General features: G+C 55.2%; 1 protein-coding gene across 1 annotated transcript in view; it reads right to left on the bottom strand.

The window, feature by feature from the left end:
• Nucleotides 1–1,473: 1,473 nt before the first annotated feature.
• Nucleotides 1,474–13,371, bottom strand: part of CASTOR2 (cytosolic arginine sensor for mTORC1 subunit 2) — a 134,252-nt gene continuing 122,354 nt past the window's right edge. The window contains exon 9 of the mRNA XM_075440036.1: nucleotides 1,474–12,662. Within this exon, the coding sequence (XP_075296151.1) occupies nucleotides 12,597–12,662 (66 nt within the window). The 3' untranslated portion in view covers nucleotides 1,474–12,596. The remainder of the gene's footprint in view (nucleotides 12,663–13,371) is intronic.

Below are 13,371 nucleotides of genomic sequence, written 5' to 3'. Positions count from 1 at the left end.
CCGTCCTCCTGACCCCCACCCTTGTTGTTACAGCGATGTGCTGGAAGGCACCTTCGCACTGTTTTGCCCTTCAAAGTAGCAAATTAGCCCAAAATACACCTGCAGCCCTAAATATATCTGCGGGGGGGGGGGGGGGGGGGGGGGGGGGCGGTAGAGGCCAAGGATGCACACGGGGAGCAGCTCAAATTAGAACTAAAATAACCCACTTGATTTCGCATTGATTAGCAAGAGTAATTTGCCCTCCAAACACCACTGTGCTGGCAGATTTGGCTTAAAATAACCTGGAAGGGCCTTGGGATGAGCCCTTGCACAGAGCCGTGCCCATGGGCAGCTCCGGGCGCAGCGGAGCAGGGCTGCGATGCCGGTTACGGGCCGGGGGCTGCCAGAGGGAAGGGGTGAGACCTCCATGGCCAAAGGCTCTGCCTGCCGTGCCAAGGGGCTGCTGGCACAGCTCCCGCAGCCCCCTCGCCAGCCCCCCGCACGGCTGGGCCAGGCTTGTCTGCCAGCAGCCTGCCCGCCTGGGAGGACACCCCAGAAAGCCCATGAACCAGGGATTATTTCGGGCACCTGCTGCATTACAGCAAACGCTGTTCTCTGCAGGATCCTTCAAGAACAAATGGCTCGGAAAACCAATAATTAGTCTGAAACATTCAAAAAATGCTTAAAACAGTATTACTTTGGCTATTTCCCCTAAGACACCAGCTGTCTTTGAGGGCAGCTGCAGGCAGGGCAGAGATTGCAGGGCAGTGTGGGTACTGATTTTCATTTTTTATTGGATTAAAGTCTGAAGACAACGCTCTGCATTAAGGCGCCATTCCAGGTTAGCAGTGCCACCCTAAATTCTTGTGTGAATGCTCTTACACTTGACCAGAAAAGTCAAAAATGGGTTACACCATGCTAAAATAAAGATATGATGGCGGTTTCTGTAGACAAGCTGCTTCCCTTTAAACATCCATTATAAGTAGTTGTAACTATGACAGGGACGATGAGACACTGCATTTCGCTGGTTTTTCTTGCACACTTCAGCCAGGGCCTGCAGCTCCTCCTGGCCAGGCAGCCTGTGGCACTGGCACTGCGCAGCCACACTGCTTACCGAGGCCAGGGCTGCCCTGAAATGGTCCGCGAGGGGATGGCAAGTGTCCCCTGCTCTCTCGGGGTGCAGGGCTCGCCTGATGTCCCCTCACCAGCTCTGCCGGCACCATCCAGGCTCCTGCTGCCTCGCACGCTTCTGCGAGCAGGGTTGGTGGCTCCCAGAGCGCAGCTGCAGGATGCAGAAGATGGAGGTGGGTACCAGCCCCGAGGGGGGGAATACACGCGGTGACAGGTCCGGGGCACCGGAGAGGCTCGGGGATGTCGGCTGACCTTCCCAAGGGGGTGTACGCAGGCAAAGGGCCCTGGTGGGAGCAAGGCCCAGTGTGGCCACAGGTTCAAAGAATGAGAGCGCGCCACCTTGTAGACAATGCCAAGCTCTGCTTTATTTTCATCAGTTTGATCAGTACAAAAGCAGACAGCGTATGTTTCACTTTTTATTCTTTTTCATTTTAATTAACACTTTACAAAGTACAAAATATACTGTCATTTATTTTGGAACATTAGGATTTTTTTATTTTTTTTCTGTTTTGTGTTTTTTTTTTCCTCCATACAGTACATAAATCTCAGCTTTTCAGCGTAAGACCAGCGAAGAAAAGCAGCGTGTGCACTCGCTGGGAAAGCAAAGCATCCACTTCTCAGCTCCACACCCTGTGCCCAGACCATGACCTGCAGCTGCTGCCCCAGCCCCCTCTGCCCCGCGGTGTGACAGAGCCCGGCACGAAGGGCACCAATGCTGTCGGTCTCCGCGACACCTCGTGCCCCCCGGCTCTCGGGAGCTCTCCCCCAAGCGCGAGCAGCCTTCCCAGGCCGCAGCCCCAGGCAGGGGGTGCAGCACAGACCTCAGCACAGGGTGGACCCCCCCCAGTCGGTTTGCATTAGTCTGGCAATAAAAGGGAAAAAATATATTCATTTTTTTGCCCCCCCCCCAAAGGAAAGGCTCCCGTGGGGTTTCTCAGAGGTGAGCAGGGAGGAGAGGCTGTGGGAGGTCAGGGTGCCCAGGGCTCCTCGCGTCCCCAGCCCCACCTCAGCCGGTTGGGTGGGTGTCTGAGACCAGAAGTGGTATTTCGCTTCCAGAGGAAATGATAACTTTTTTTAAGAAGGTCCTGACGGTTTGTGTTTCCTCCCTGGGCTGGAAGCAGCCAGGCAGCAGAGGGGCAGAGCCTGGTCCGAGCCGGGCAGACACTGCACCAGGAGCCTCTCTGCTCCCTTGGCAGTTCTAGAAATTTGGGACAATGCTACAGCTGCCCTGGGCACCTGGGGAAAACCGAGGCTCCTTCTTAAGTCCAAAAGATGGGGAGAAAGAGAGAAACGCTTCGTCTTGTTCAAGCCAGCCAAGACACTGATGCAGCAGCAACACACTATGGTCATGGAAGGGCTGACTCCCACCCGCCCAGCTCCACGCGTGCCCGATGTGCTGGAGTTACGGCGTCAGCCTGCACCGTGACCCCGCAGGGCAACGGCTCGCTGCGTTTTAGCCGAGAGGAATCAAACTAAAAATCTGTCCCTAGGTACTGATGAGGATGAGGAGGGTCCCTCCATGCAGCGCTCCGTCCACATAAACCGTCCTGGGTGCCTTGGGGTGCCCAAGGAGCAAGAGACAGCCGACGCGGGCTGGAGAGAGGGAGGGAGTCAGGCTCTTCCGAAGGCTCAATGGGAGCATCCAAGGCCGGGTCCTGCTGTGAGTCACTGCCCGGCGGCCTCCTTCTCCCCTCTCCCGCTCGGGGCAGCAGGACGAGCGTCCCCGCACTGCCACTGCCTTCCCCGGCTGCGGCAGAGGCAGCACGGAGGAGGAGGAGGATGCACTGGAAGAAAACAGCTGCCATGGTGCTAAAAACCATGGCCCGCTCCTCTGCTGGGCGTCTCACGAACCCCAGAGCCAAGCCTGCAGCTCAGCACAGGGGAGGGACGACGGAGGCGTGACCCAGCAGGGACAGGACCACGCTGGCTGTGACACTGAGCACAGCCCTGGGCTGGCGAGAGGCAGGCGAGTGCCACCACCCTCTGCGTCGCCGGGCCCCAGATCCGGGCACTGCCAGCTCTCAAACGCAGTGCTCACACCCTGCTATCAGCGGCCGTCGGATTAGCACAATTATGGTCAGCAGCAGTAGCAGCGAGGTCTTCGGGTGAGAGGCGAGGGCAGCCCCGGCTCCGGCACAACCAGAAACACTGGGAAAGAACCTTCCAGTCCCTCTGGGGAGCTGCGACCACACCACAGCCCCCTGACCCAGGGACGCCGACGTGCTCCTCTGCTCCCCCACGCTATCGGAGCGGTTCATAAATGCAGAGCAAATCAAAAGCTGGCGCAAGGGAGAACGGAGACGGCGTGGCTTGGGCCCCGTGGGGCTGCGAGAGGCGACCCCAGCGGGCAGGGTCTGGAGGTGAGCGAGGGCAAGATTCATTTTTCAGTTCTGTGACAAAACTAAAACAAAGCTGAGGTCATCCAGCCGGAGCAGACAGTGTCTGTTCCTAATGGTCAAAGGACAAACTGGGAGCTCCTACCGCAGAGCTGTCCTCCTGCTACGCCGACCCTGCCAACGCCAGCGCAGTCCCACCTGCTGCCAGAGCAGCACCGACCCACAGACACACGGCACCGGGGAGAACACGGAGGTTTGCTCCCAGAACAGAGATGCTCAAAATTCAGTGATTTCTTCAAGAAGAAGACAAGTTAAACAGGCCGCCTACGCACATCGCTGCAGACAACTGGTGTGGCTGGGTGGGAGAGCCCTGAGCTGCCGGTGCCTCGGGGCTGAGCCGCGGTGGGAAGGGTCCCTGCCCCTGCGCAGGCCAGTCCTGCCCGCAGGCAACGCCGCCCGACGAGGGTCTGCAGTTCCCACAGCTGTAGCAGCAGAGCCAGCTCTTTAGGCAACTTCAGTGACCTCAAAAATTCAAAAAAAATCACAGGGCTGGCCTTAAAAATAATGACAAGAAACAACTATAACAAAAGGCTGTGGGTTTTTTCTCCTTTGCCCCACGCACACAACCCCCTCGCCCCTCCCTTCAGCTTCCCACATGGGAAATGCTCGTGCGCTCTTCCCACCAACCACAAACCCAAACTGGAGACTGATGGGTTTCTTTAGCAAAAGGGAAATTCCCTCCGCGTCCCCTTCCAGCCGACGGGAATTACTGTGCGGGGTGCTGCCAGCGGCATCGGGCACTTGGAAAACTACATTTTTCAAGTTACAGAGGAGCTGGTAGGAATCGTTTGGGATTATTACTGTAATTGCAGAAAGCTGGTTTCAAATCCTTGCGATGCTGAGACGGCAGCAGAAAGCTGGGGGGTGCAGCGGGGTCCCCGACGACAGCCAGCTCCTGACGGCACCTTTTTTCTGGCATCATCTTTTAGGGCTGGGCAGACAGCGGCAGAACCACTGGGTCTCCCTGGAGAGGGACACTCAGCAGCCGATACGCTCTGCTGTGGTACAGAGAGGGGACAGAGCTAAGGCCGAGGGGAGCAAAGCGCTCCCTCCCCCCTCTGGGAGACACTTCCAAAACTTCAATCCTGCCAGATTCCTGCTGGGCAGCTCCATCCGTCTCTGATCCCAAATCCACCCACGCTTCATTTACAAAATTCTGCAGAAAGCTAAAAAAGGACGAAAAGGAAAACCCAAGGGCGCCCAGGGAATGGAGCAGCTGCTTTGCAACCACAGCAGCGCGGGCGCAGCCGGGGCCGTGCCGAGCTGGGCTGGCCGTGGCCCTGGCAGCCAGGGCGGGAGGTGTGCTGCTGCCGGCCCCCCGCTGCTCCGCACCTTGGCCACAAAACTCAGGGGCTTCCAGCCGGGACGAGCTGCCCCGGGTTCGTGCTCCCTCGTGGTCAGGCCCCTGCCGAACCCGGGGCAGGCAGCGGCACAGGCAATCTCCAAGAGGGAATTACAGGGCGGGGAAAAGCTACCACGTGCAGTCTGCAATTACACGGACACGTTCAGTCCTGGGCTTCGCTATACAAATTCTCTTCCCAACCTGAAGGAGAAATGGCTGGTGCTGTCTTAGAGAGACCAAGAAAGGGACATCTTGGCTATGTATGTTCCAAAGAGGTATATTTCTCTGCACATTCACACCCTAAAATTAGAATATACTTTGTTTGATACATACTTCATTTATTTCCCCTGGCTAAAACAGGGTCTGTGCATCGCTCCACGCTCCCCACAGCTTCTGCAGGGGCTATTGCTGCTGCAGCAAGGGTTTGCTGCTCAGCCTCCAGTGCGCGTCCCACGCTGCAGAGTCCAGCCCTTCTCTCCACCTGTGCTCACTGCAGCTGGTGTTTCAAGCGAGCTGTGCTTCACGAAGATTAAATAAAGAAAGAGGCCGAGGGATGGGAAATGGGGGGGCTGAAGACAGCAGAGTAACTCAAGATTCACAGTCGAGCGTTTCCCTCCCAGGTGCCCTCGCAGGGGATGGGCAGCGAGCGCTGCTGCACCGGCCCAGTGCTGCCCGGATGCCCGGGGGATGTTGCAGGGGACGGACAGATGCGCTCATGGGGAGAAGGCATCTAAATCTGGAAGCGGATCCGCACACCTCGGCCAGTGTAAACACACCCCAGCACATGCTGTAAAATGTAAATACTATTTGGCAAAGGATTACTGGGTTTTACCCTCTAGGTAATAAAAGTTTAATCCGATCCAACGTTTGCAGGCAGGACTGGAACAGGTAAGTGAGATGCCTTAAGCTGCTTACTGGAGATGTCCACAACAGCCACAGTAACACAGAGAAAAGAAATCCCCATCAGAAAAAGACTTCTTGTCCATGGCCGAATGCTGCTGTGAGACACCTTCACCTGGGAGCTAGCAGCTGATGCTCAGGCTGAGGCTGAACAAAGAATTTGTCCCTTCTCATTGTCAGAAAATACCAACTGTGCAATGCCAAGGCAGGAATGTTTGCTCTCACTGAGCACGGCCTGCACCAACACAGGGCCCAGCACCTTCTGCTCCAGCTGCTGACCTCTAGAGCAGGGAGCTGGACTGCCCCGGTGCTCTCAAACAGTGCTGTGGGTGCACGGACGGGAAAACCCACCAGGATGTGACTAACGCCTCCGGCCGCGGCGCCCAGCACCACCACTCCCTCCAAACACACGGTGATACTTGGGAGCTTCTCCCCAAGGAGAGGTTGAGCATCGGAAGATTTGCTGAATACCGGGGCTTTGGGAGGGCTGTGCCCCCGCGGCTGGGATGGTGCCACTGGGACAAATGCATCCCCGGGGGTCCCTGGGCTGGGCGGGAGGCTGGGCAGGGAGAGGAGGCCTGTTTGATTCAAAAAGGAAAAAGAAGAATGAAAATGCTTTTGTGTTCACAACAACAAGGAGCAAACCTGCGTACATTCATATTTGTGCAACTAAAAAAGAAAAAAGTAGCTCCTTCGCATCAGTCGGTAGCGCAGCTCTCCCCGCCCTTCCCCTGGCCTTCCCACGCCTGCCCACGGACAGGGGCCTCTGCAGAGCCCTGACTGCCCCGCCAGGAGACGGGCGGAAACTGCCGAGACAGACACACGGATGCCCATGGGATTAGAGAAGCCAGGGCCAACCCCACGGCTGCTGCAGCTCAGCCCCAGCCGAACCCACGGCCGTCCCGCAGCCGGGGCAGTAACGGCTGCCCCAGCCGACCCCCCGGAGGCTGCCCCTCACTCCAGCACTGCACAGCGAAGCTACGGAAAGACGGGAAACGGCTTCTGTCCAGAGCCAGGCCCTGATCAAACAATGCAATTTAGCCTCTAATGTCCCAGACAGCTTCCCTGGGACCTTCACAAGATGTCAGAGTCCCACCACTGAACCCTTGTCCCAGGGACAACACTGTGACACAACAGGTCCCTGCGCGGGGCAGCCGGTGGGGGAACGCGTCAGAGTCTCTGAGCAGCGCTGCTTTCTGCCTTGCCTCTCTCAGGGGTCTGCACGCTGCTGAGAGCATCAAGAGCATCAGCAAAACCACCGGGTGCTCACGGAGCTACGCTGGAGCCTGAGCGACCTCCTCTGCTTCGTGCCCCCGGCGCCGCACTGCCTCGTTGCCCGCCCAGCGTCTGCAGGACAAAACCCAACGCTGCAGAAAAATTAAACCTGATAAACTTCTGCTGGATGCTTGTCTTGGCTAAAGCGATCGTGACCTTCCAGTAACGTTTTCCTTCAAGTGTCAGTCCTGAAAATCCCCACACCTGCTCTGCATGGCACGTCTCAGGAGGGTGAATCACTGCTCGGTGCCATCCACCAACAAGCTTCCTGTTAGGGATGAGGGTTGATTCCTCTCTGGCCAACAGCACGCCCCACCTCTGCCCCCCGGAATGGCAGCACTCAGCTTGGAGTTACAAACACATGTGCAAGCAGCAGCATGAGGTTTATACGATGAGCGCTCTTCCTAAATGGCATGCCCATTGATTAAGTCTTCATACTAACGTCACTCGCTGCAGGTGCCACTGGATCTCTGCGCTCCAGTCAACCCAAATACTGCCACCATTAAGGCCTCCCTATGCAAGAGAGGTTATCACACGCCACTTCAAGCACACGACTTCAGAAACTATCAACTGCAAACCCAGCTGGCTTCAGTGTCTGGCAAGAACCAGAAAGCTGCAGAAACCTATGCAAGGGTGGGGAAACCTGAAAATCGGCAACCTGAAAGAGCCGACAGGTCGGCTGCAAGGCAGCACGCCCACTGCATTTGGGGAAGCTAACTGAAATAGCAAACTAGGGGATGTTTTGGGTAAAAACCTTTTCCCACCTGAAGCCTAACAGCACTCCTGGGCAGCAGGAAGCTCTGACGATGAGAAGCAAAGATCACACACTTCCAGTGATGGAGTTCAAACAGCCTCTCCTAATGGGAAAAGACCCTCCAACACTTCTACCTATCTAAAAACAACCCACTGATTTAAGCTCCTCGCAGGCCAACGAATGCGCGTTTCCAAATCAACAGCAGAGCTCTGCATTAGCCATGGGCTGCCTTCCACCGAGCCACCAGCAGCCACATCTGCCAGGAAGCCACGCACCCGCAGAGAGCAGCCATGCAGCCTCGCGCCAAGGCTCCAGCGAAGGCCACCACGAACCGGCCCCGGAGCGAACGGGGCGACAAGCCCGGGCCGTCCCGCAGACCTCGCGTGGGAAGGCGGGCGGCACGGGCACCAGCTCGGCGCTCGCAGGAACTGGAAGCCCCGTTGCAAACCCCCCAGCCAGGTCTGGGCAGGCACTTTGCAAACGAACCGTCACTACTTACGGGCGGAAGCAATTCAGGGCAGCAACTAAAATATATACGGAGAAAAAGGAACAATTTTCCTACAGTCTCTGTGCTGGAGGCACCGAACGGAAGAGGAACAGGGTGTTTTTGAAGCAGGCAGGGAAACCCGCTGCTGCGAATCGGCGTGGGTCTCTGCCTACTCGCAGTGAGCGGAGGAGCCACAGCTCTGCTCCAGGTCAGCTTCGCTGCTGCTCTTTGCTAAAAACGTGGAGAGAAATCCAGAGAGCGTAACTAAGTATTCATATTGCCTATATACTTGAATTAAAAATATATGGTGAATAAATGTGTGTATACAGCACTTACTACGTATATACACACACACACAGAGCGTGTGCCTAGAGTATACACACATGTACTCACGCAGCATATATTAACCTATATTGCTCAAGTATATATGCTATGTACAGTATATAGCCATACAAACATAAAACACTGGTATTTTATATGTGTACAATACAGACATACTAAGTATTTCTATGTAAACACTATACAATTATATGAACACTTGCACAGTAGAAAGGAATCTGCAGCCAAAATCTAATCGGGGCGGGGGAATAACGACCAAAAACTACATCGTAACACACACAACGTGAGAAAGGTCGACATTTCTACGAAAACAAAGGCCTCGGAGAAGCAAGGAGGGCGCAGGAGGGCTCTGCTCTCCTTCCCTGGCCACCCCTCCTTGCAGGGCTGGAAACGCTTTTTGCATTTCGCTGTTTGGCGAATCTTTGTGCAACGAGAGGAGCCGCGAGGGCTCGGGGAGGGTCCGGCCGCGTGAAGGCGATCCCTGACCGGCCGCGGCCACGGCCCGGTGAAACGCCCGGGGCAGCGCGGGCGGCTGGCGGGTGACCCGGGCTTGCGGCGACGCAGAGGCCCAGCTGAAGGGCATCCCACTGAGACACCTTCCCCCTCTGACCCATGCAGCGTTGAACAGCACAATGCCGGCGATGCTCAGACACGTTATTATCATAAGGCATTTAAAAAAAAAAAAAAGACCCTTCAATTTTTCCCCACCCCAAAGGCCATGTACCGGGAGAGCGGGAGCTGTTGAGCGGCTACAAGAGCCACTACACTCTGGGCTCATTAAACATTGTCATGTTTTATCACTATTATTACTACTAATTTTAACAAAGCCCCTGCAGACCCCTTCCTGCCTTGCCCAGTGAAGGGCTCAGAAGCAACACCACTGCTCGAGTTCGCACTGCTCCTGCCCAGGCGCCGGACTGCCCTTCCCCAGGACTCTGGTTCCAGGTTCAGCCAACGCAGGCTGAATTCAGAGTATCTTCGTTCCCACCAGCAAGGCCACGCGGGGAATGCTAAAGGGAAAGCATCAAACTACCCCAAGTTGTCCGAAACAATCTTCTTGGTTCTCAGGACAAAAAGAGAGGGGAAATAAAGGGGTGAAGCGGAGGATGATGGCAGAGACACAGAGTCCCTCAATGGCATTCTACACCTTGTGAATTTTTCAGGCTAACTTTCATTAGGACTTCAACCTGCTTTGTGAAGGTCTGAAACATCCCCAAAATTTCTACAAATATCACAAATTCAAGGCCGACTCCCTTGGGAAAAAAAAGTGGAAAATTTGAATTTAAAAATCAGCCTCTAAAATAGCCTGAGTGCAAAGTTAAAAAAAAAAAATTAAACCCTATTTTTCTCGCTTTCTCTTAAGGCTCAGTAAAGTTGATGCTTGTTTCAAGCAATTCTTCACCGTACATGTCGCGGTCCTTGGGAAGCAGCACTAGCACACGCAGAGGGCAACGCATGTTGCTCTCTGATGCTGGAAGTGGCGAAATTACCATTTTCCAATGGCTGACAAAACCCAGGAGCACAAAGGCAGAACTGTCCCCGCACACAGCGAACGCTCAGGCTCAGCTCGGCTCCTCAGCAAGCCTGGCTGGTAACTCAGGAGCCGTACAGCAACCGGCGGGCTGCTATCCCGCTCCGGAAAAGTCCCGCACAGTCCTACAAACACCCCGACCTGCCCTCCCGAGAAGAAACCCTTCAATAATTTTCATGGCGAAAAGCTACTGACGGCCCTGCCGCATCCCTCAGCTCCGCTCACTGCCAACGACGCCCGCAGCTTCCCACAACACATCTCTGAGTGCTTTTTTTGAAACACTGCACAGCCTGTGCTCGCGTCCTTTCGGCACGCGGCAGGAGACCAAAGCATCTTCCCAGCCAAACAGCCAGAGATGCCTGGTGCCGCACCAGGAATAAACCTTTACTCTAGAAACCTGGAGTGAACATAAAGTATCATGGGGCAATTCTGAAAATCCATGTAAAGGAACAGCAAAACATACTGTAGGGTGAAGTGTCAAACGTGTGCCTAAGCATTTCTCAGCAGGAATGCTTTAACTCTGCTGGGGCCTACAGAGGAAAGTTGCCCACGATTTCTCCTGTGGATGCTCTGATTCCCTGTCTAGCTGCCACACAACATCCCATCAACGAGAAATCAGAAAGATCTGAAACTCGATGTCCGGGTCCAGCAGCACCAGAAACCACAAACGTTCATCTCAGCCCTCCAGCACCGTCAGTGGAGAACAAAGCAGCAAGCCGTAAGCTGGTGTGTGCGCGTCTGCATGCCCCACGCACCCGCATAAACCTCCCTGCATGCCCTACACACTGTGCCCGTGGCGTGATCTCAGGTGCTTGCTTACTGCCTCCAGACCAACGCAAAACCCTGGCTCCAACCTGCAAGACACGGCCTCAGCAAAACTGCGCTAGAGACCGTCTCTTCAGCAAGGCCAGAAAGCCCTCCTTAAAACTGTAAGACCTGCAGATTCTGCATATCAAAAATGAAATTGGAAGAAGTCTAGAAACACAAGAAATCCTTGGGCTCCTAACCATAAAAGCAGAGCCCTCTGCAGACGGCGTCTCCTTTCCTCCACCCCTCGCTGCGCGGTCACAGCGTGGTGCAGGCTGCGGGTGCTGACGCCTGCTCTCCCAGAACCGGTCACCACTGTCTTCCACGGTGCTGGGAGCGGCCACGGGCACGATCCGGAGCTGGGTGCCACAATGGGCCTCAACGCCTGGCTCCGCCGCCCCGCAGCAAACACGCTCCTGCTGCCCCATGGGAAAAGCCCACACCATCTTCCTGCAACAAGACCAGAAGGAGACGCCTCGGGTTTTATGCTTTTTTAGCACCGTTCTGCTTTTGAAGGGCCGCCCGCTGAACCCAACGGAAAAACCCCAGGAGCCAGGTCCCCAGCTGGCAGTGACTTCCACCCTGGCAATGAAGGAGCTGACGAAAAACTGCAGGAGGGTCCCAGCAGGGCTTGGGCATCCTCCCAGCCCTGGTGGGGATAACCCGCTGCGGCTCTTGGCTACAGGAGCAGCCACCCAGGGACCCCGGGTGATGCTTCATGTCCCCCTGAACGTGCACAAAGTGGATGGGAAAACACCCGCGGGGCCAGGAGAAGAGACACCTCCCTCCTCTTGCTGGCCCTTGGGGACAAGGGCTCGGGGATGACTCTGACGTGGGGGCGAGGAGACAGCAGCTGCCCTGGAGCAGGAGACATGGTGGGCGGACACTGGGGGTGGTGGGAGGGTGACTGGGGAAAACTGAGCTAAAACAGCCAAGTTTCAATGCAGTCAGAAGTCTTGGTGGCACCACCTGCCAGGAGGTGGGCCAGAGCAACGCTCCTCCTGCCCAGGTTCTCTCGCAGCAGCCAGGGAGAAAGAGAAAATTCAAACACCGCGGTATTTTCCCCTTTTCCAACACCTAACAGTTTTGCCAGGGGAAACAGAACCTAATTCCCATCCTATCTCAACATACGCAACGACGGACAGTCCTCAGAAAGTCTGATGCGAGGAGACGAGCCAGCACTATGCGACGCCTTTTCTGTTTAATTCCACATTTCATTCTGTTTACGGCTCTCAGGGCTCTCTCTGCGCACACGGCCCGTCCGTCCCAGCCATGCTGCGAAGCTCTCGGCAGAGCGCCCGCGCATGCGGTCACCCGCGCTTCGGGAGAGATGGGTGGCCCTCGGCAGCTCCTTCCACACCGGGAACACGGGCAGGTTACACTTTGCCTTGGAGCTGAGCGTCAGGAAACAGTCTAAACTCCCTTTCCTCCTGCCTCTCACTCATAAATTTAATAAAATAACAATAATAATAATAATTAAAACAAAGGCTTATTGGAGCTGTTTCTGCTCAACTTTCCACAGTCTATTTTCATGTAACTCTCTGGAATCAGATTTTTCAAGAAATACTGTGAGAAAAAAAAGAATAATAATAATAATTATAATAATAATAATAATTATAATAATAAAAAGCATCTGGAACCAGCTCAGAAGATTTCTAATGCTTTTCAGCTTGACTGACTTGGAGTGCATTGACCACACCGTTTATATTTTCTTCAGGTACCTGCAAGAAAACAAAAAGAAACGTCATGCTCTAGCAAAAGCCAGGGAGGGACGGCAAGGAAAGGAAAGGCAGGAGATGAAGCCAGAACAGCCCCAAGGAGCCAGGTATTTTACTGCCGGGCGCCTGAACTCTGCTGAGAAAGGACTCTGTCTACAAGAGACGCCCTCCGGTTCAAAAGGGTTACCCTGTGGTAGCCCCAGGAGCAAGCACCGTGTGTGAGAGCTGGCTCGTCTGCTGTCTCTACGGCGGGTGCTGCTGGGGAGGCAACTGTTCTGGGGTTTTCCTTTCCTTCTGCTCTTCCTCTCCCCTCCTTTCCCTTCCTTTCCCTGGTAAAGCGCCTCGCTGGGGTGAGCAGCGCTGACCCTGCGGGTGGTCGCGTACTGCTGCTCCCCACCTGGGACTGCAGCCAGGCAACAGACAACCTGAGCACCCAGCTCCGGCGCTGGGGCTGGCTCAAGAGAGCCACTGCCGGTCCAAAAAGCACCTTATTTCTCACAATTCCCAATACAGCTTCACAGAGAGGAGGAAAGGGGATGCCCAGGTAAAGCTCCAAGGGTCCTTGTAGTTCATTTATCACCACAAATATTCCAGAGAGTTGATTTATGCCTCACAGCATTTGTACACCAGGAGCTCACTCATGCAAGGTGCCTGTGCTGATGGATTTACCTGGCTGCCTAAGGGCCCCACGAGGCTCTCCAGCACATTCTAC

This window comes from Opisthocomus hoazin, chromosome 20 (genome assembly GCF_030867145.1).
Source record: "Opisthocomus hoazin isolate bOpiHoa1 chromosome 20, bOpiHoa1.hap1, whole genome shotgun sequence".
NCBI lineage: Eukaryota > Metazoa > Chordata > Aves > Opisthocomiformes > Opisthocomidae > Opisthocomus > Opisthocomus hoazin.
This window is presented reverse-complemented; position numbering and strand designations above follow the sequence as displayed.